At 38.2% G+C, this 22,508-nt stretch overlaps 3 protein-coding genes across 3 annotated transcripts in view; all 3 read right to left on the reverse strand.

Annotated features, from left to right (window-relative positions):
- Window positions 1-22,508, reverse strand: part of LOC134851141 (uncharacterized) — a 192,121-nt gene that overhangs the window by 81,031 nt on the left and 88,582 nt on the right. The window lies entirely within an intron of this gene.
- LOC134851140 (protein SEC13 homolog) overlaps window positions 1-22,508 on the reverse strand; it is a 120,888-nt gene that overhangs the window by 9,811 nt on the left and 88,569 nt on the right. The window lies entirely within an intron of this gene.
- On the reverse strand, window positions 13-8,278 carry LOC134851139 (transmembrane protein 214-B-like). The gene is made up of 3 exons (XM_063867091.1): window positions 7,067-8,278; window positions 6,336-6,577; window positions 13-1,197 (listed from the first exon to the last, which is right to left on the reverse strand). The coding sequence occupies exons 1-3, from the start codon at window positions 8,266-8,268 to the stop codon at window positions 623-625; spliced, it is 2,019 nt and encodes a 672-aa protein (XP_063723161.1). The 5' UTR covers window positions 8,269-8,278; the 3' UTR covers window positions 13-622.

The raw sequence follows: 22,508 nt of genomic DNA on the forward strand, positions 1-22,508 counted from the left end.
TTAAAGTTCATCAACAGCAACGAGTCTTTCCCGAAATTACGTTTGATGGTTGAAAATAAGCTTTCTTCTCAAAATTTAAATTAATGCGCACTCAATGTCAATATAATTCCACAATGAGACAAAATATATATTTGAAATACATAGTTGAAGCTATAATTTATAACCGATGGCGTAGTTTAGCAAGGGATTTTCAATCCCCGCCCTGAGAAGAAAAAATATCGAAGTAATAACATCAAGAGACGCAGAAAACATACGTTCAGAAAACGACCCAACCAGTTACAAAGCATTAATTCATTTGCGGAAAGAAAATAAGAATTTGCTAGGTCACTTTCAATGCACACCGAAAATACAATAAGTCATTTGAGCTGGACAATTCAGATTGTCAGCCTCTTCAATATTAAATTGGTAATTTCACTTGATCCAAGAATACTATTAATCAAAATATTAACTGCCACCATATTAAAATGTAGCACAACACCTGTACATTTTACAAAAAGTATGCTTGGTTCTTCTAATTCGAATCTACTGAGCATCCATCTTTTATTTCTGATTATGAAGACATTATGTCCAAAGCTATCATTTTCCCCAGGTGTTATAATGAGGAAAGGCTCGCTTGGTAGCTTCATTTCAAATAGGGTCTAAGCAATTCCAGATTGATGTAACTCATGACTGAATCAAGAGCCTCTCCTATATTCCTTGACAAAGTGGCCACTCGTTTTTCCATGTTTCGCTTGTAGAACTTATTGACAGCCGGCAAGATATCTCTCTCCGCGTATCTGAACATCCTCAGGGGTCCATCTTTGTACAGCCAGTCGAGACCCTTAGCTATGTAATTGTAAGCGACGTTATACGCATTGAAAATCTGGGGTTTCACTTTGGCGATGACTCGATTGGCCGAATCTTTCACATATTTGGCCTCACTTGGGTAACTTTTGATCATCCAGTCGTGTAGTTGGCGCATGTTATTTGCACTGGCTTCAAAAGCATTTTTTGCAACCGAGTCACGGCCTCTTATTTTATATTCTACGAAGGCACAAAGTGTGATTAGAACGAGGAGCCAGAACAGTTTGAAGAAGAGTCCTCGTCCAGATGATTTACCCGAAGCTTCTTTCGACTTGGATCCGAAAGTTACTCTTTTGCGTGGTTTGCCATAAAGTTGCTCTTTGAACTGTTTTAGAGTATCCGCCAATCCGTCATCTAAAATAAATGAGCATAGCAATTCCAGATTGATGCAATTCCAATTCTAAGCAATTCCAGATTGATGCAATTCTAAGCAATACCTGTACATTTTACCGAAAATTTGGGTTACAGAAAACAGCACTCCTCACAGCTAAAAAGTCGCAATGAATGCAAGGAAACAGAAACAAATACTAAATGTTCCGACTTTCGATACGAAAGTAACGGAATATTTGTGCTCGGGGTGGGTTTTTTTTTTCTTCAGACAAATTTCGACTTTTTACCTAGCCATTTTTGACGGAATTTTTTTTTATATCAATCGAAAAGTATTGTTGTCATGAGCTCAAATTTGAAAAGATAATTTAACTATGATCATTTTTCGTAAAGTTATGGGGGCTTAAAGATCGCCATTTTAGCCAATTTGGGACAATTAACGCGCGATATTTTTCGCGCTATTAACGCGTAAGCGGATATTTAATCCGTCATGGAAATCGTTCCAAATTGGTTCAAGGAAGCTTATTTGCCATAGTTGATTAGTTAATAGGAGCGAAGTCTATTCTTTTGTACTTTATATGGCGTGTGAGGGGATGATTTCAAAAAAAAATTCATATTTTAGAAGAAAAATTTTTTTTTCACTATATTAAATTTTTTTTATGTTACTGCTGCTCCATAAACCTTAAAGGGCAGTCGGAACATTCAGGGCTTCGCCCTGATACGAGCAGTCTTGTTTGTTTTTTGTTTACAAAAATTTCAACTTTCGAAATTCTACGTGTATGATTGACACTCTTTTGAAAATTTAACCCAACTGGAGAAAACTGGATGAAAAGGCAAACTTTTATTCCGCCGAGAAAATCGGAAATTACAATCCATTTTCGAAACAAATAGTTGATCACGTTTTTTTTTAGATTTTTACACTTCGGCTGTTCAATAATCAATTTTGCCTTTATTTTAACAATTGACATGAACCGAACTTGAAATGAAATCAAACCACTAAAAACCAAGTTGAGCGTGAAGACTTTTTCCTGAAACAAAAAAGCACCTATAAAACAGTCTTCACTTCGTTCATTGACTCTGATAAACGCCATTGAAGATGGAAACTAAAATTCTCTATCAGAATCGCAAAACGTTGATCGCAACTCGGGTGTTCAAGCACTTGTTTCAGATTAGTTGACCCCACTCAAAAGTGAGGCTGGGAAAAAGAGAGATTGTCTCAATTTGACACCCTGCCCGGATTTCCATAGTATGTAAATCGTAAATTACTAGAAGTTATGTACTACAACTATTTGGTACTACAGCAAAAAGAAAACTTATTTAGGTAAATCAATGCATAAAGTTTGTAAGTTTTTTAAGTCTGTAAGTTGTACATTCTGCATTATTGCCTCTCCATGAATCAAAAAGGACGATTGATACTGCTTTCGTTTTTACAACACTGGGATTTTTGAAGATGTCGGATAATTGTTTGATTTGAAGTTTTTCCAGGAACGGTTTTATAGTAGAGCAACTCTCAAACAGATGGGTACAGTTCTCAAACTCATACATACAGAAAGCACATAATGGATCGGGCTTTAATTTTCTATTCCATAGGACGTCTTTATCTGGAAGGCAATTGAAGAGCTGACGGTAGAACAATTTTTTTTCAAAGCTGGTTAACCTTGGTTGTCTCCACAACCATGGCGAAACTTTACTGAATTCAGTTGGGTTCAAGTTGAACTTCGTGCAGCTTTTTTCGATTCTTTTTTCCAACTATTTTCAAAGTGAAAGTTTTCCACGCATGCTCCATATATTTGGGAGTATTTTGTTTTCGCAAGGATGCTCATCATCCAACCTCGGGAATTTATTATCTTAATGCTACGTCATTTAATGAGTTGATACTGAGTTCAGAGTTTTCTAGATCTCCATCTAGTTCTCTGTAAAACCTGCTTGTTGGATTATTCCAGTTTTCCATTAAGAGATGTTTCTGCAGTGGTCCGAAGTTGAAGTAGGCGTTTTGAAAATCTTGGATTTTGGCAGCTAAAAGATGGGCCTGCAGGCTGGGAAGTTTCACTCCTCCTTTGAGCATGTCTCGTTCAAGGAACTGCAAAGCTATTTCACATCTCCTGCCAGCTCCTCAAACAATTTTTCTGGTTACTTCCTTGTACATTTTGAGAACATCTAATGAAATTAGATTGTGTCTTCCGATATGAGTTATTTGTGGTATCACAAAAGTGGAAACCGCAATAGATTTTGCTCTGTAACTCAAGTATCGATTGAATCTGATCTTGTTGTTTTTAAGTCTTTTCAGAATTTCCTCATTATTTGATCTTCTTGAGAGCTCTGGGTCTCCTAGCACTACTCCGAGTACTTTTGCTGTTCTAACAGTTTCCATATTTGGGTGATCGTACAGGCTTAAGGATTTTGATTTACTTCGATTAACTCGAAACTGGGTGCCTTTGCAGAAATCATCAAGTATTTTGTGCAGATGTTGAACCTCGTCAGCGCGAGTGAAAACTGTTAGGTCGTCAGCATACGCAACACTTCGTGTTTCAAATTTACTAAAATTAAGTTGATTCTCGTATTTGATTTAACAGTGGCTCAAGAGCTAAGATAAAAAGCAGAGCTGATAATGGGCATCCTTGTCGGACTCCTCGTTTCTGTTTGATTTCTCTTGAATTAAACCCATTTATTGCAACTGATGACTTAGAGTTGCAGTACAAGTTTTCTATTAGTGATATCAATTGGCTTGGGCAGCCAATTTTTCGTAGAATTTGGAACATATATTTCCGATCGACCCTATTAAAAGCTTTAGAAAAGTCGATCGTTGAAGCTACCACTTTGGGTTTTGATTTGCGGAGTCTTAATCGGATTTCAAGGATGGCTTGATGTATGGATCTATTGGGCAAATATGCATGTAGCTCGTTCTCAATCACTTCACTTAAAACTGGCTTAGTTTACTTATTGCCATTTCAATTTCTTCCATTTGAAGTGGAGCATCAAGACTTTCGATGCTCTTGTCCGACAATTTTTTGTGAAAACTATTGAGAATCTCATACCGATCTATGTCCATCACTTGCTCTTCTTTATAGAGGTTTTCGTAGAACGATGTTGTTTCTTCCAATATCCGCTGTGTTTTAGTTGTAATATCCCCAGTTTGAAGTTTCATTTTTCTGATGACTGTTTTAGGTTGCTGTTGCCTAGACCATCTTTTAATTTCTTTGGGGTTGCCGTCCATAAGCTTTTTGACATTATTTTGAATATATGTCAAAATTTGTCGACACTCTTCTTGTTCCATTTTTCGCAGTTGACATTCGAGTTCAACTCTTTTTTGATTGCTTATATTCAAATGTTCAATTTGGGATTCTAACATTTATTTGTATTTCGTTTCCAGTCTGATTTTCTGTATTGAGATGTTGCGTAGGAACTCCTGTAATTCTTGCTTACTTACATCATAGTTTTCAATTGACCAATTTTCAAGACGTTTTTCTATTGTTTTTTTGTTATTTGGCAGAATGTTGTTATTCAATCTCCAGATACCTGGACCCATGTCCACTTGAGGTTCTTGAAAAGTTTGGTAACATAAGATCTGGTGGTCACTCAAGGTTGTTTCGTACATTTGGAATGTATCATCCGCCGTGAGAGTATTCGAAAAAATAATGTCTATTCGGGTGAGTGTTCCAGTTCTGGAGCACTTATGTGTAACTTTATCTTTTTCTAGCTCAACTGCTGTGTCTTTAAGGCAATGTCTGTTCAAAATGGGTTCTACTCTTTTGAATATGGTAACATGTTTTTTCTTGAATACCTTTGCAGTCGAGACTATTTGTGCTTGATGATCTCTCTTGTGATTCGGGAAAGAATTCAAGTCTCCAACAAGAATAAGTGTGTCTGACTCATTTATATCATTTAATTCTGTCATCGCTTCCGATATTAGTTGGCAACTTTTGACATAATTTGCTGTTCTGACATACGCATTCACTACATATGTTCGTTGCTGGGGAAAATGAATTAGCTGGGACGCCCTGTTTTCTGCGATAACGGTTACTTTCATAGACTTTGGCCAGAGTGTAAGTAGTCCTCCACTACGACCAATTGATGATGTATGAGCAAACTGAAGTTTGTAGTACTCTAGAGTTGTTCTCAACTTATGACTGATATCCGTAGTTTGGGTTTCTTGTAAACAAATTATGAAGTTTGGGTCATAGTTGAGATGGGTTACTTTATTCATTATGTGAATAAGTTTTTCGGGACAATCAAGCCCTCGGCAATTCCAGGTTAGGACTTTCATTGACTTCTTTCGACCGTTCCGACTCGCTATTCAAGCCTTTTTCGTCGGATGATTTGACCGTTTTTTGTCTGATACGACTTCTCGTGATTGTTCCCAGAGACTCAAACTGGGTTTCTTTTTCGGATTGCTTTGGTTTCTTTTCATGATATTCGCTTTCTTTGTTTTTCATTAGGCGTTGATCAGATTGTTCTTTCTGATTATTTTTTGAAGACCGAAACTTTTGGTAGCAATAGCTGACGTGATGGCCTTTGGCCCTTTTACCGGCTTTTTCACAGTGTTCGCAGATTAACAATGAGGGGATGTTGCAGAAAAACTGCGTTCCAAATAGTAAAAGGCGATGGAAGTACACGATATTTCGCAGTGAGTATATAGAGTTTGGATGCATAATGACATACTAGACGAAATTTTAAGGAAAAGGACAAGTTTACAATACATATTCTTGCCCTACAAGTTTCTCATTCCCTTAAATAAAAGATACACCAACAAAACCTCCCAATGGAATGATCAAGGCATCTTTTAATACGAAACTATTCTTTTTGACACGGTTTCACACTATGGTGGTAGTAGCACAAAAAGAATAATTTATAGATGCCAAGATTTACACTTTGACGCAGCCATAAGATAGCATGCAATTAAGCCATAAGAAACCAAACCGATTCAGAAATATTAACAAATAAAACTAATTGTGTCGTGCTTACATTTTACGCTAAGGCAGCGCCAAAACTGCTACAAAATTAGCCACTTAATTTCCCTTCGGTATCAGTTCCTCAAGTTCGAAAAAATACTTAGAGTAATACAGCACTGCTCAAATTTCAAAAGCAATCAGATCACCGATGGCATTGACCTACAGACGGACTTTCGACAATTTTGTAGTTGCTTTCGAAGCAGTTGGTTAGCTTACCAGTAGGGTTCTTGTCCAAGTATTTCTGTACCCTGTCGATGAACTTGTTCAGCTCCTTTCTCGGTACTTCCGGCACCTCCTCCCACCTGGCCATGAGATCCACGAGGAAGTGTCTCGTCTGTTCTGAGTAGTTGGGCAGCATCTGGAACCACATCTCGTAGCACTTGGAGTTCGATCGGAGACAGAGGGCCAGACAGTGTACTAGCTCGTCCAACATCTCCGGACACTGGTTCTCATTGTACCTGGAATGACAAAATTGAACCTTTATGACTCCTTGTCAGAGAATTTGTTTGTTACAAGTATGGTAGCCTATGATTTTAAAAAAATAGACAGCGAAGCTTATTTGATTGCCTATTTGATTATTTGACAAATCAGGAGCTCATTTTGTACTTGCTTTTAGCAGGGACCAATTAGCATACTCGCACTGGTTTTGTAGCTTCTTTCACAATTGGTTGAGAAAAATCTCTTTTTCATAGTGCATATGAAGGCCAGAATTGAAAAAAGCGCGTGATTATCAAGTGACTGAAACTTTGATTGTATTTTTTATGTTAACTAAATTTTGATCCAATTTTTATATTTATTCGGGTTCAGATATTTTGATTGTATTTTTTGTGTTAACTAAATTCTGATCATATTTATATCTTCATTCGGGTTCAGATATTAAAGTCAATCTCCTATTGACATGATCCTAGGTCAACTGTAGAGTACGCTTAGATCATAAACTTCAATACCTCATAAGAAATGATGAGAAGAACTCGACTGCACGCGAATTGATGGAAGCCATCATCTTCAACTTCGGATAATACGTCATCAATGTCTTATGTGTTTTCTGATCAATCAAGTTATGCATTCCTGATTGTGGAAAAGTATAGTCCAGTAAGTGGAAGTAGTCTACGTGAGCCAGTGTCTGGTTGCCCAGGACCAGCTCATCAATTGACATTAGGCGATCTAGCAACACGCATACCGCGGGAGCCAGACTTTTGTTTGATATGTGGGGGAGCAAGATTTTGCTCCAGATCCTCAAACCGATTACGGGATCTGTCATGATTGGCTGGGATAATGCCCAGATGACGACGTTGATCTTGGTGGCGATTGTGTTGGCAAACAGGCGTGATAAACTCTTGTGATGTTGCAGTACTGCTGTTTCTGGGAAAATTCTGCCGAGGAGCTGTAACATTACTTTATAGCCCCATGTCGTTGCCTGAGTGTGGGACTTGGAAACCAGTTCTGCCAGAACCAGTTCAAAACTCGTGCCGACTGCTGAGTCAGGCAGTGATTGGATGAAATGCTGAAGCACTTTTTCAACATTTTTAGGTAAGTTAGCCAGGGGTTCACTAGACTCGAAAGATTTTGTTTCCCACCCTGCTATGTCTTGATGGGGTCTCTGGATATTTAGGAAAACTGCGAGAGAAAGACAACGCTTGACTTGATCTACATCTGCCAAACTTTCGATTTCGGCTTTGATCGGTTCCGCTTTCAGCGCTGAGAAGTTAATCGAATAAGATAGCGATTTTACCTCTGGAGTTGACTTCTTCGGGACTGGTTTCTTTGTCCCAGCCCACTTTGAAGCTGTCTCAGAGGCGGTTGTTGTAAAGAAACTTATCGTCTCTCCAAATTTAGATTTGACAGAACCATTTTTGACTAAGTCTTCTCCGGAAATGTACGAAGTCCCTTGTCTGCCTCGACCTCCGACCTTGCCGTTTTTGGTGCCACTTTTCTTTGCTCCATCTCCACCTTCTATAAAATCATCAAACATCGTATTGCTCAATGGAATTGACGAGTTTCTATCTATGTTGTTGTTGAAGTTGACGCTTCCATTCTGCTTGGCAGTTGCTTTCGAATCACCCTGTCCATTTACATTGACCGATTTCGCCGACTTCTTTTTCGAAGATTTCGTTTCGTACTTTTGCCAGTTGGCGGAACTCTCGGCCATTTTAATCTAAAAGTTCCAAAATATAAGTCACACTTACTCAGCACTCTTCAATTTTGGAAGCTTCTTAATATCAAATTTGAAATGAAAATGAATATTTTGTTTCAAATTACCTTGATTATCAAACAAAACCGTTTTACATAATTTGGACAGCCTCCATTAGCATGAACGCATATGAACATTTATGCATCGAGGCTCACAATATAGGTTAAAATCCATCAAATCGTCGAGTGATAATCAAACTGGTTCATAAAACTGCAGCTTCGAAGGTTAAGCCAAAATAATTAAATTATTATTACAGCAACGGCGGGAAGGAAGGGTTATTTCTCGCTATTTTCCCCACAAGATGTTCCAATAAGATTAGTATGCCATTCGGGTGGGTAACTTAGTGCAGCAAAACTAATCTAAGGTAATTGTTAGATAGATATCAAAAACTGTAAGAAAACTCCGTTGAAGAACAATTGATTAAAATTGATGACCCTATCTCACTCATCACTCAAAAACGGAAACTCTCTGGTTAATTCAGGCCAGTACTGCCGAAACACAAAAAAAATCCAACTCTATTCACCCTGTTCTGAAGCATACACTTCGAGCTTTCGGGTTCGGGATAGTCCTTACCCTACCCGACATTGGCCAGCTCGGTCCAGAAAAATGCACCATTTCCTCAAATCAATGACGTATAAAAAATTGTTCAGAGTTCAAGAAAAATTTCTATGAGCAAAATGATAATAACAATTAAGTGAGATCTTTCACTAATTTCATTACGAGGCCAAACTGCGCATTCTGTGCATTGTAAGCGGAATCCGCAACAGTCACAGTCCAAAACCAAATTTGTCGCGGAATCCGCAACATTGCTACTTTTCTTTGATCTTCTCTCCGGTTTTCGATTCCACAAACAAATACCTAAAACATTGTACCGCTCAAAATCGCTCCAAAATAGGCGAATTTGCGGAATCCGCAACTGTATCTGCGGAATCCAGAACAGTTTGTGGAATCCACAAACAAATGACAAGACATTTGTATCGTTAAACTCAGCTGTTGCGGAATCCACAACTAAGTGGAATCCGCAAATTGTAAATGGAATCCGCAAATTGTAAAAGGAAACCGCAAATTGTAAGTGGAGTCCGCATTTTGTTTGCGGATTCCATTTTTATATATGTTTATATGTAGTAACGTTTTAATTTATATCTTCTATTTACTCGTTGGTCACAAGCAAGTTCAATCTCAATTACTGCGTTAATCAGCTAGCAGTTGAAATACCTGTCAATCACAATTCCTGTCACCAAATTCGATCTCAATTCCTGTAACTTAACTTTGATCTCCATTCCTGTCAAACATACCAAACTTCGATCTCAATTCCGGTCAACCCAAATTTGATCTCAATTCCTGCCATCAATCTCAATTCCTGAAAAAAGAAAAAATTGAACAAACTATGAATTAAACTAGCATCAAAATTCATCAGTTCATTTCAATCAAAAAAAAATAATCAAAATAAAAATAAAAACAACATTTTCCGGAACATATTTTTGTTTTTGAAAAATACCTTTATTTCAGCTGTAGTTGTTCAGGTTTTGTTAACTTTTTATCTAAAACGGATTTACTTATATTAGTTTCTTTTACTAGATAATTTACTCCCTATGAGCAAACTACTTTAAATAGACAGTTTACTCCTTATGAGCAACTTCGACGGGCCGGCATAATTTTCAGAACATAACACATACTGCATGCAGTAAAAAGAATACGGCAAATTACGGTTAACTTAAAGAGCTCAAATAATAACAAATAGTTATAGCAACAAAAAGTAAACAGTTCAATTTGTTCATTGCAAGTCATTAAAAAATCCTGGGCGGCCTCGGCCATATTATGTCTGAATACTTCTCGGTAGCTTTCCTCGAGGGCATATCTACCACGGCATGCATTTATATGGCATCGGATCGTGCTTATGAGGAAATCTCTGTGTTCGTTGAACTTGATCTCTGTGGAGAGATTTGATCAGTGTCCAGCTCTCGTTCGTTTTTAGCTGGCAACAAATCCCATTTTACCCCAAGCACAGAATCCAAAGATTGATGGCAACCAGAAAATTCCGATGTTATACTGCCCGAAAATTTAGCAGCACACTGTATGGATGATAAACTAATTGCCTTTCTGGTTATTGGTGTAGCTGGAACCAAAATGAAAGCTTGCCCTTTTTTTTTTTCTCATCAAGCCGACACATCTTTTTATTGCCGAAAACAACGCAAAAATTTGGCTATTTGGGTGAGTGATTTCACTCAGATCGCAGCTAATTTTGTTCTAAAACCTAGTACAAGAGAATAAATCATATTTGTTTTTGGAAAAACATCGAAAATGAAACAAACAGCTAAAAACCAAAACATTCTTCTGCAGCAAGCTCCGCCATAACAGAAGGCATGCTCACGCTGATATCCGCACTTTCGATGGAAATCACTCCAGCAGATGGTCGTTTCTTCGTGCAATCGATTTCAAATAATCGACACGGAACTTTTTTCCGGCGCGCAAGATAGTCGATCCTAGCTATATTCACAATTTAGAAAACGGGGTATAATAAGAATACGGTAAACTATAATACGATAATAAAAAGAATCAATTGCATCCGGAAATGCAGTATAAATTTTCAGGATATCAGATGAAATCGATGATCATATACATATTATCAGGATAGTTGGATGTGAATAATTAGTGGATTAGTCACACACTTGATTAGTTACATGAAAATTTTACCTGTATTACACCGTTGATGCACAGAGCAAAAGTCAAGGTTGTGTAATTTTCTGGCGACTCGAAATAATCAAGGCGACTCAAAAAATCTTACTGCCGTTTTTCCTCCTTGACCTTGAGCTCTGAGGGTTTTTGTTCGGGTCTAGGTTTCTCAGCATCCTTAATCGAGAGTTTTACGAAATTTCATCTGGCAGTGATTCTCCGACTCATTTCTTTGATTCGTCTTGTGACTAGTTTCTGAAACCAGAGTACTTAACGTAAAAACTACCACCTCCTGATGGTCCATTCCCCGCAGTATCCTGGGGTTTGTCGACCAAACGAACTGTACACTGGGACACGAAAGGGTCGTTGATGATGACAATCACTTTTTTGACACTCCCAGCAGGTTCGAAAAAGACCATCGAGTCCCTGTGTAGCCGTCTGGGGTTGAACGATAGCTTCTCCATTCTCGAATTCCGCCTTCTGCTGCTGACACAACATCATTCTATTCGTGGAAATTTCTTATATTCCATGCTGCTGCATTTTCTTTTGTCTTCTGGGACGCTAAAGATGGCACTTCCCGGCCAATCAGATCATTTAATTTTAACGCAACAATCGCTGATTAAAGATAAAATTACAGCCCTTTCACAGATGGAAGTGACGACATCGAAGAATTCTACTTTTTCCTTCACCCGAAAAGTTCTACGTAGCATGATGACATGGATGGAAGACTCCAATATGACTGAACTATTATCAGTTGAAAGCGATTAAACAAGTCGATAGAACACGTCGATTAAAGTGTTTTGCATACATTTTCAAGCGGCTGTTTGAATACGTTAGATCTGATACTTCTGTCTGCATCCAAATTTTAACCATTTCGATGTCCACGTCCTATTGCTGTTCCACATTCAGGTCGGGTGGCTCTTTCTTCAGGTGCAGGTCCATATAAAACTCAGCTGATCTTGATATTCGACTGCATTCAGGGTTGTTTGCCTTGTCAACCGTAGCAACGTTTTCGGTTGTAACTTATTGTCGCTTTGGTTATCACTGTTTCTCCAGGTAGGCCTCGTTGAGTCTTAAGCTTTGCAAATTTACAATAAAGGCTTCATCGATTTCTTCAATATCAGATAATGCCTCTTCCAGAGATTCGACTAGATTAAGTGATGCACCCAGTACTCTTGCAGCTGAGTCGAAATATATTTCTCACAAGTTATTTTATCTGGAAGTTTCAACAATAGAGAGGCGGAGGGGCGTTTGCATTCGGAACAGAAATACTGCTGCGTAATTTGCTGTTCCACTTGTGTGTGCAACTATTATGTTAAAAGACAAGAGTCCATCGAGAAAATTTCACACTGATGGTGGTATTGTTTTTGCGTGGAAGAATTGTGTGAGTTCTATCAGTTAAAACGATTAAAACAATAGTACAAGTCGATTAAACTGTTCTGCATTTAATTTCAAGCGGCTGTTTGAATACATTAGATCTGATACTTCTCCTTTCCGCGTCAAAGTTTTCACCATTTCGATGTCCACTTCCTATTGTTCCACATTCGGGTCGGGTGGTTCATTCTTTAAATGCAGGTCCTTATAAAGCTCCGCTGGATCTTGATAATCGACTGCATTGACATTTCGCCTTATCAACCGTACCATAGTTTTCGGTTGTAAATTATTGTCACTGTTTATCACTCTGTTTCTCCAGGTAGGCCTCGTAGAGTCTCAACCTTTGCAATTTTACAATAAGATATGAATCGATTTCTTCAATATCAGAGAATGCCTCTTCCATTGATTCGACTAGATTAAGTGATGCATCCAAAACTCTTGCTTTTGAGTCGATATATGTTTCTGGCATTACTATTTTGTCTAGAAGTTTCAATAATAGAGAGGCGGAGGGGTCCGTTTGCAGTCGGGACAGAAAGTCTGCTGCCTAATTTGCTGTTCCCGGTGTGTGTGCAAATATTGTTTAAAGACAAAACTCTATCGAGAAATAAGCCATACTGATGGTGGTATTGTTTTTTTGCTTGGAAGAATTGTGTGAGATTTCTATTATCAGTTGATGCGATCACTGGTTTGGCTGATCTCTAGATGTAATGTGCGAAACGGTCCAATGCAAAATAGTGCTAGGAATTCTTTGTAATAGATAGAAAATTTCAATTGCGCCGTGCTGAACTATTGGCCAGCAAATGACACTGGTGAATACGTATAATCTCGCCATTGTTGTCTAGTTTGACGTCGTGTTCGACCATGAGAACGAATACCGTTCCATGATAGCTAGCATCGCATAAGCTTACATATTGCAAACCAGGTTTTCGTAGGATTAGCGTCAATTTAGTTGCCTGTATTAGATCTGAGTTTAACGTTTCCAGGTTTCTATAGTGCTCGTCCGTTATGTCGAAATCTACCTGTTTCTTCAGCAGTCAGTAGCACGGTATCAATTTCTCGCCCAGGCTCGGCATGTACTTTTGAAAGAACTGAACAAAAGCAATCGGTCTCTTTACTTGTTCTACTGTTCGTGGCATTTTAATTTTTCTCAGGAACGCCGTTATCTTGGCTTCCTCAAGTGACAATCGTTTTAGTGTTACTATATTTCTTAGAACCTTCATTCTCTGAGTTTCTATTTAACATTTCTTTGGCGAAAGTTTTAGGCCTGACCTTAAAACACTTTCGATTCTCGTTTCAAGCGCAGGGTTAATTTCTTGAAAGCTGTTCACAGCACTTTGTATATCATCCCTGAACTGTGTACCCAGATCTGCCACTAAGCATCGTGGCATATGGAAGAACTAAATCCCGCGACCGATTTACTTAGCCCATGGGCAGGGCATTTATATGCATAAGTTACCGACCCGAAAGTGAATGACAGGAGTTACACTGAAAGGTAATCAGCCACTTGCACACAGTGATATGCTTCCGAGCAATTAATTTTTGTAAATAAGCTTTTTCCGGCACAGCAAAGTGGTTTGAGGCATCGGTCACATTTAAAATTGGGAAACTGCTATTTAACTATTCCGTTTTATTGGAATGGTTTATTCATCTGAGGTCGAGCCACATCCACAGCTTCCCAGATGGCTTTCTATGTGCAAACAAGGTTTTTGGAATGCGACAAGGTTTTTGTTAAACTAAAGTAATGCATGAGAATGCAAGTTCCACCATTAAGTCTTTCCTAAAATGGATTGGCGTGAGTGGCCCTCGTGTGTACCAAGGACGGTCATGCTGGGTTTTTTAGCTTGATCTTTAACTCCGAGTTATAGCCCACGTTAAAAGGATGTTTCGTAAAACTGTCCGAATTTTTGACAAGCAAATGCTTTACTTCTGAGTTTTGGTCATTAGTCAATATTGAATTGTACCGCTGCAAATTGCTGAATAAGGTAAATCTTGGATATCGTTTTTTGGTTCACTTTTCTCAAGGTTTCAAAAATGGCGGGTTTTATAATACATCTCCCGTTGATTGATAGGAAGGGAATTATGAGTATACTCACAGTTTATGAGTATGCACACGGTGAATCATCTGAGCAAAATTTTGAGTCTGCAAAAATTGTTAACTAACGCACGACAATTATGAGTCTACATATTTGCTAAGTGACGCAAGCCAATTATGACGCACTAACAGTACCAGTCAATTTGAAAAAAAAGAGAAATTCACTAACTAACATGCCTCATTTTATAGAGCAGACACATTTTAATTAACTAGTATACGAAATATTTTGTTGCGGGTCTCCTTCGCTACCTCTAAGCTACAGATCCAAGATACCTTGAACATAAATATAAATTGTAATATAATAGTCCTTGTGTTAATATCCTTAGCATTGGCTTAGCATTAATAGCTGGTTATTGATCAAAATGAACACTAATATTTGCGACTTAAATTGGAAAAAAAAAGAGTTCATACTATCAAACAGATTGTGCTTTGCTTGTGTAAAAAATCAGTAGAGTTATCTCTTGAATATCCTTGAAAACTAGCCTTAGAGTTTAGTTTGACCTTTCCAACCAAATGTTTTTAGAATATCGACCATCTAGCTCTTTAACGTCAAGGGTAAATTTTGTTGGAGGCTGAGTTTAGGCTTAATTTAATTTCTTTTAGAATTTCATTTGAATTGAAGAAAATCATTTGAAGTCTCGCTCATAGCATCCTGGGGCGAGGGGGGGGGGACTAGATAGGTGAAAATCGAGTGAATTGTCATTCAACCTTTTGAAGTGAAATTCAAAAAGTTGAAACTACTTAGGAAACAAACACAGCCAACTGACAGTTGGAAAAGAGTAGTGAAAGCAAGCAAACAACAAAAATTGACTTGTATCTTGAAAAAACGTGTACTTTTACTTTCGAACTTAAAAAGAAACAAGACTGCTCGTATCAGGGTGAAGCCCTGAATGTTCCGACTGCCTTTTAAGGTTTCTGGAGCAGTAATAATATTTAAAAAATAAATTTAATAAAACAAAATGAATTTTTTTTCTCTAAAATTTGAATTTTTTTCTCTAAAATGTGAATTTTTTCATCCCCCCACACACCATATAAAGTACTAAAAGATAGATTTCGCTCTTTGTAACAAATAAAATATGGCAAAAAAGCTTCCTTCAACCAATTTGGAACGATTTCTAAGACGGATTAAATCTCCGCTTACGCGTTAATAGCGCGAAATATATCGCGCGTTAATTGTCCCAAATTGGCCAAAATGGCAATCTTTAAACCCCCATAACTTTACGAAAAATGATCACAGATGAAATATCTTTTCAAATTTAAGCTCAGGACAACAATACCTTTTGAATGATATAAAAAAATTCCGTCAAAAATGGCTAGTTAAAAAGTCGAAATTTGTCTGAAAAAAAAACCCACCCCGAGCGCAAATATTCCGTTACTTTCGTATCGAAAGTCGGAACAAAAATATCTGCCCTTAAAGCTCTTTGAACTTCGCAACAAAAAGCTTCTATGACTTCTAAATATCAATCAGCTATATATTTGAAATATTATTATCAGCTTATGTCAACGGCAAATTTTCTCCCAATTTTGTGACTATCGTCAGATTATCGTATACCATCCACATCATATTTGTCGTTTCTGTACCAAAAAATTAATCTGGTAATGAAGTTGAATAATGAGGCTTTTGTTTTACCGCTTGATGAACCTTCCATTTGATTATCAGTCGTTTATTAAAAATGATTCACATAATCTATCAAAATTCCTTTATCTACAAAATAACAGCACTTATGCGTACAAACTGGCAAATGAAAACTTACTCAATACAAATACAAGAAAAAGAAGTCAGCCCCAGGAGGTACCTAATGGCTTCTTGAACAAAATGAAAAATTAGGAGTCTTTCGATACTTCGAAGCAAGATTCATCATCGCTCAATTCTGTATTAGTTACAACTTGTACGGGAATGGCTGAGCTGTTTGATTCAGCACACATTTGAACGGAGGCGGAACTTTCGTTGCTACGATTTCCAACACTACCAGGAACATCACTGGTATCTGACGAGTTTCGATTTTGAGAGTTTGTCAAAATCCATTCTGTTGTGTCCAAATCCAACTTATGAGAATTAACATAGTGCGACTTCAAACTATCTACATTTTCACTGGAGAACATGCAGAGAGCACATACGTGGTTATTTTCACTTTGCGCAAGACTAAGTCTACTTCTCAAAATTGGGTTGCCATTCAAAATTTGCCCTGTTTCGTTAGTTTCCGATTCAGAAAGTAAGTGGTCAGACTTGAGAGAGTTCAAAATCTCCATCAAATCTGAGTCACAGTTTTTCATTCTTTTAGGTCTGGATCCGCATAACACTTCAGTATCATCGCATGATATGTAATCAACACTGTCTAAAACTGTTTGGGCAGTTTCGTCGTCTAGTCCATGTTTCCCAACATAATGTCGTCTTAGGAGATACTTCTGTCTGAATGGCGTCGCGCAATAGGCACAGTATACGAACAAGTTTGCATGTTGGTTCCTATGATGTTGCAGCAGATACTTCTTACTCCACGTTTCGTACGCACACTTTGAGCATTTATGAATCTGGTCAGGGGATGTTACAAGGCTGCCGATAACTTCGCTGCTGCTTACACGTGATTTATTGCAGGGCGGTGTATGGTTGCGAATTGTGGACAAGTCAACTTTGACTGAGCCATCGCTACTCGTAGAGCTACAGGTTGCTTCTGTTTTCACATCAGGCGAAATGGAGGATACTAACTCAACCAATGGCTGAACTGAGTTCCATTGCGTGCTTGAGCTACTACAGCCAGGTCTGTTCAAATCAAATGGCTGCTGTCGATTGCCTTTCAGACTCAGCTCGTTATCCTTCACTGAAGACGACACAATCGGTATTTCTTCTCTTGAATTCTCCAAAAAAGGCCGACTGGTTGATTCCTTTTTCGATCCATGCATCGCATTTTTGACCACGTTTAAAACTGATTGGGGATTTAGTGATACAGAGCTTTCATCTGAAATGCCCCCAACTATCGGTCGATTAGAAAACCTTGAGGACGCAGTCTCGTCGTAATCTGCCGAGTTACTTTCGCTTGTCCCGTTATTCTTTGTTGAAACACCAACATTTTGATTACTTGTAGGACGTGTATCAATCAATGAGCTCAAATTTATAGCAGGAGAGCTGAAATTACTTTCCGAGGATGTATTTTCTGCATTCTGAACAATTTTCATTGAAACTGTACCCATTTTGCTCTGAGATCCATCGTCTATAATGGAGAATGTGCTCTCGGGGTTACTGTTTTTATTGGAATGTTTCTTAGATGTACAAATTTGGTCTACTATGAAATGTAAAAGAGAAGAAGTGTCAAGGCGAACTGAAAATGTCAACTCGGCAACATCTGGCGCCATTTTAAACCTGAAATAATAGCTAGTATTGAAACATTTTAGTTTAAGATTTTGAAACCTGATGAATGTATCAGCCCAAAAATTCTGTGGCACAACACTGAAAACTCGTTACGGAATGTAAATAACTCGCTCATTATGATCTTTTACCTTTTGACCAAAGAAACCATGGAAAAGCTATTAAATGATTCTATTTCACATTATCGGGTCATTTGATATCAAAACCAGATAATTTCTCTTTCAAAACATTGACTAGGGACCCAGCTAAAGCATTATTCTTTCAAAATAAATCGAACGTAATGATGCAAAAGGTACTGCGTCTTTTCCAAAAGTAGTCAAACTGACAACAAGGATAGCCGGTTACTGTGCAAGTATCACAAAAATGAGCTATTGTAAGCCTACTTGCTCGCATTATTTGATCGAACTTAGACTAAAAATCTAAAATTTTAAACCTATTTTTGTCGAAACTGGGACGACTTTTTGGGAATTTTATGACGTTGTTCGAATCACGGCTGAAAGGGCTTTTATATGATATATTACTCGACCCATTCCCATAAACTTTTGTAGTACCTGATTTTGCGTCGAAAACAAAAAGAAAAAACCAAAACACCCGAATGGAATTTCCGAAGTCCATGGCTGCTTCCTTCTCAGAAGCACGGAGAAAATCTTTTTGCAAGAGAGATCATTCAAACATCCGTGTGCGATTGATTTCTTAAATTTCAGAATTGGCACGGACGTTTTTGGGAAAAAAGCAAGTCCAAAAACTATGTCATAATGTCTAAGACTGGACTTTTCTCGAGTCCATAGCGGATTTCTTGCCAAAGTTGGAAGAATTCATTTACGCAAGGGTTAACCCTAGCTTTTTTTATATACAGGCTACAATTTAATTGCTTACAAGACTTTTGAATAAACGTTCCTTTTTATCAACGTGAAAAGAACCCAAGGAAAATGGTCCTATAGATTGTTAATGGTACTGGTTATGATCCATTCTAGTCTGGTTATGATGCATTCTGCAGCCATTTTACTCAAGTAAATTGACTGAAAAGCACTGCCAAAACGTAACAGCTACATTACATAATTAAAACCTTCATTATGATTCCGACCTTCAAAAATGTAAACAGAATACATGAGCTCTCGTTTCAGTTTATTTTCTTTAGTCAGATTTTGAGTTTCAAAGCAAGATATTTTCGCAAAAATGCTCTATAGCATCGGAAAGACATCACTCAATCGGAAAGACATCAGAGTTCTTGCATTAAAAATACTAGCTATTGGAGCAAAGAAACTTAGAAAAATATTTTAGTTGATTTCATAAATCACATCGGCTCGGTTATTTTCATAGGGTGGATTCTTTTGCAAGCTATTGATGCGATGAAACTTCGAAACATTTCGAAGTTGTTTCCATAGCTTGGATTGCTTGGCTAAAACATTTTAGTTGTTCAAACATGCAATAGAATTTTAAAAAAATTATTTCAAATAGCAAAACAACAACTGAAGCATGAAACCAAGATAGCACCGGGAGTGAAAGAGAGCACCATATGGGAAATCTATCAGATAAAAAGGCCGGATGTTGGCAATGGCAAGATAAGAAATTCGCAGAAAGTGAGATACAAGGTGACAGAGAATTAGAGGATCATAAAAACTTCATCGAGAGAAGCTTGAGGGCGTAGAGTTCCGATAACACATGCTGCGTTAGACATCTGTATTCAAACTGACATTCTTTGTCTAAGGAAGGCAGAAGCACGGGCTTCGTTGGTGGAATCTTGAATCAGCTTGCCGAGCTTCGAAAGAAAACGTTTGGTGTCTGGTCCTGCGCCTCCTTGTATTTCGAATGCGACAGGCTGAAACAAGTAGCCTCTGTTGATGACTTAGTGTATTTCATTCTTTTCGTCTATTCTGCTGTAGTCGCTGCTTTCAGGGGCTCAAATGAGTCAATTCTACTACTGCACAATGCGTCCACGACCGTGGCATCCCATACCATTGGTTGGCCTCTGGACCAAGGTGTAGACGTGAGCCCATCCGGCCTTTTCCGATCTGCGCGTCAAAGTCCAGGGGATTCTAGTACCGAGTGTATGTTGGCGCTGGCAAGACCCCTCTTCACTATGTCATTCAACAACGAGTGGCGAGTATGACGGCCGGCGCTCATTTTGCAAGCCAAACCATGGTGGCCTCTTCAGAGACTTCTTTACCGCATCGACATTGGTGGGGTTCGCACACTTTGTCGCCCAAACGCAGTGCCACACTGATGCGGAGTTGGATATCTGTGAGTTTCAAGCCCAAGTTGGATGATGGCAGAGCCTGCACAGCTTCCCGCCATCTTTCCAGAGTAAGCTTCTATTCTATTGTGGTCTGTCAATGAACAGTTCTCAAGCATCGAGGTAGTTAGGTTCTCGAATACTAGCCAAGTCCAATTCTTTTGGGTGCTTCTATTAGTTGGTGGAAGTGCTTGTGCAGTATCACCTCAGAGTTCCAGAGCAGTTTCTTCGTCGCCTGTTGGTCCGGTACAAGTGGAGATTTGGTCTGACAAAGCAGCGCAAGAGCTCGCGGAGGATAGAAAACAGGAAGTCGCAAGCAATGACGCAGATGGCAGACCCACACCACCCATTTTAACAGGCAGACAGGCTTGGATGCGAGAAGAATCTGTAAGTTGAACATTGGTGATTTTTTCCAGTGTTGAGGTCAGAATGGAATCATAGTTGGAGAGTATGTCGGGGTGCATGAAGCACGGTGACGTGCGGAGCACAAATGTCAGTTTCGATATACTGAACGAGTTTTTCAGAAGAAAAAGCTCCGAGTGTGCCTCAATTTCGGCCAGGCGTTCGCTCAGTAGCTCAAGATCTTGAGAACGTTTGGTCAATTTGTCAAGGACACAGTCAGCACCCATGCCTGCACCAAAGATGCATAGGTCGTCCAATGGAGTCTCTTGTATAGCAGGGCAGATCGTGTTGAATAGTTGCAGTATTTCGAGTTTGAGCTCTTCACTCGGTGAACCTAGGAAAGTTAGCTCACATTTCGAAGGCTTAACTTTCAGGCCAAGCATACGAGCGCGCTCTATCACCAGTTTCAAGTCCTCGAAAACTACCCGGAACTTATCAGCAAGATTCCCATCTTCCAGATACCAGAAGTTAAGAGCAGAAGTCATCGAATGAATCATGTCGTTAATCGTGTCACAGAACATGGGCGGCCCCTCCGGGTCTCCTTGTTGAGCTCCTATATCTGAATTTTTAAATAATTCTTAGCATTTTTCCGTAGATTTTATTGCTTCGCAAAAAGATTTAGCTATGATTCAACTGAGTCTATGCAACTTCGAAACATTTTGAAGTCGTTTCCATAGCTTGGATTGCTTGGCTAAAACATTTTAGTTATTCAAGCATGCAATGGATGCAATAGAATTTTAAAACATTTCTAAGCTTTTTTCCGTAGCTTTGATTGCTTCGCAAAAACGTTTACCTATGATTCAACTGAACCTATGAAACTTCGAAACATTTTGAAGTTGTTTCCATAGCTTAGATTGCTTTGCTAAAATATTATAGTGGTTCAAGCATGCAATGGATGCGATGAAATTTTGAAACATTTTGAAGCTGTTTCCGCAGCTTGGATCGCTTCGGACAACAATGGCATGTATTTAAGCAATCTAATCAAGCAAAATATTTCAAAGAGCAAATCGCTTCCTTAAAAGTTAAGTTTTTCTTGGCCGGCTATTCAAGTAATGGAACTTAGCAAGCTTTCAAAATATTTCAGGTAATTTTCAAAGCCAGGTGGTCAAGCGATAAATCTATGAAATTTTTCAAGCTATTTCATAGAGTGAACGAGCTCGCGAACAGTTTTAGCTTTTGTAAGTAAGCCATACAAATGATGAAACTTTTCGTAGCAAAAAATTTTTTGTAGCTAGCTATTGAAGCGAAGAAACTTCGGAAAAACTTCATGTAACTTCGGAGCAAATCGGCTCGCAAAAAGATTAAATTATTCAAGCAATCTATTGAAGTGATATAGCTTTGAAATATTACGAAAGCCTTCTCAAAGGTTGGACTGCTTCGCACGAAAAGAAAATTGAAGTATCTATTGAAGCGATGAATTTTACGATTTGTTTTCTTCGAGTGAATTGATTTGCAAAAAAGAGAAAGTTTGAAATATTTCGATGTTGTTTTCATAGTTTTGAGTCTTTTGCGAAAACATGAAGAATGTTCTAGCAAGCTATGAATACGATGTCAATTTGGGATAATTTGAAAATGTTTTCGTAGCTTATATTGCATCACAAAAAACGAAAATTCTTCAAGCAAGCTATTGAAGCGATGAAATTTTGAAGCAATTCGAAGTTCGTTTCATAGCGTGGGTTGCTTCGCAAAAAATGTCAGTGACTAAAGCAAGCTATTGAAGCGGCAAAACCTTGAAAAATTTTGAAGTTGGATTGCGCTGCAACAACATTAAACTTGTTCAAGCAAGCTATGGATTGAATAATTACAAGTTGGGTTACAATAAACTTTGAACACATTGAAAAGATGAAATTTTGCAATATTCATGAAGCAAAGAGGATTGCAAAAAATTAGCTTTTCCTCGCAAGCTATTGAAGTGATAAAACTTAGGCAAACTTTCATGTTACTTCAAGAGCAAATCGCCTCGCAAGAAATTTAAATTACTCAAGCAAGCTAATAAACTTTAAAATACATCGAAGTTCTTTTTAGCGTGGATTGTTTTGCAATGAAATTAAGGTTTCAAGTAA

The sequence above is a fragment of the Symsagittifera roscoffensis genome, chromosome 7, assembly GCF_963678635.1.
Source record: "Symsagittifera roscoffensis chromosome 7, txSymRosc1.1, whole genome shotgun sequence".
Taxonomy (NCBI): domain Eukaryota; kingdom Metazoa; phylum Xenacoelomorpha; order Acoela; family Convolutidae; genus Symsagittifera; species Symsagittifera roscoffensis.

Coding starts and splice junctions, on each gene's coding strand:
- LOC134851139 (XM_063867091.1), bottom strand. CDS start 8,268: ATGGCCGAGAGTTCCGCCAACTGGCAAAAGTACGAAACGAAATCTTCG. Junction 6,578..7,066: donor TTCTCATCATTTCTTATGAG/GTATTGAAGTTT, acceptor TTGTCATTCCAG/GTACAATGAGAACCAGTGTC. Junction 1,198..6,335: donor CTTGGACAAGAACCCTACTG/GTAAGCTAACCA, acceptor CATTTATTTTAG/ATGACGGATTGGCGGATACT.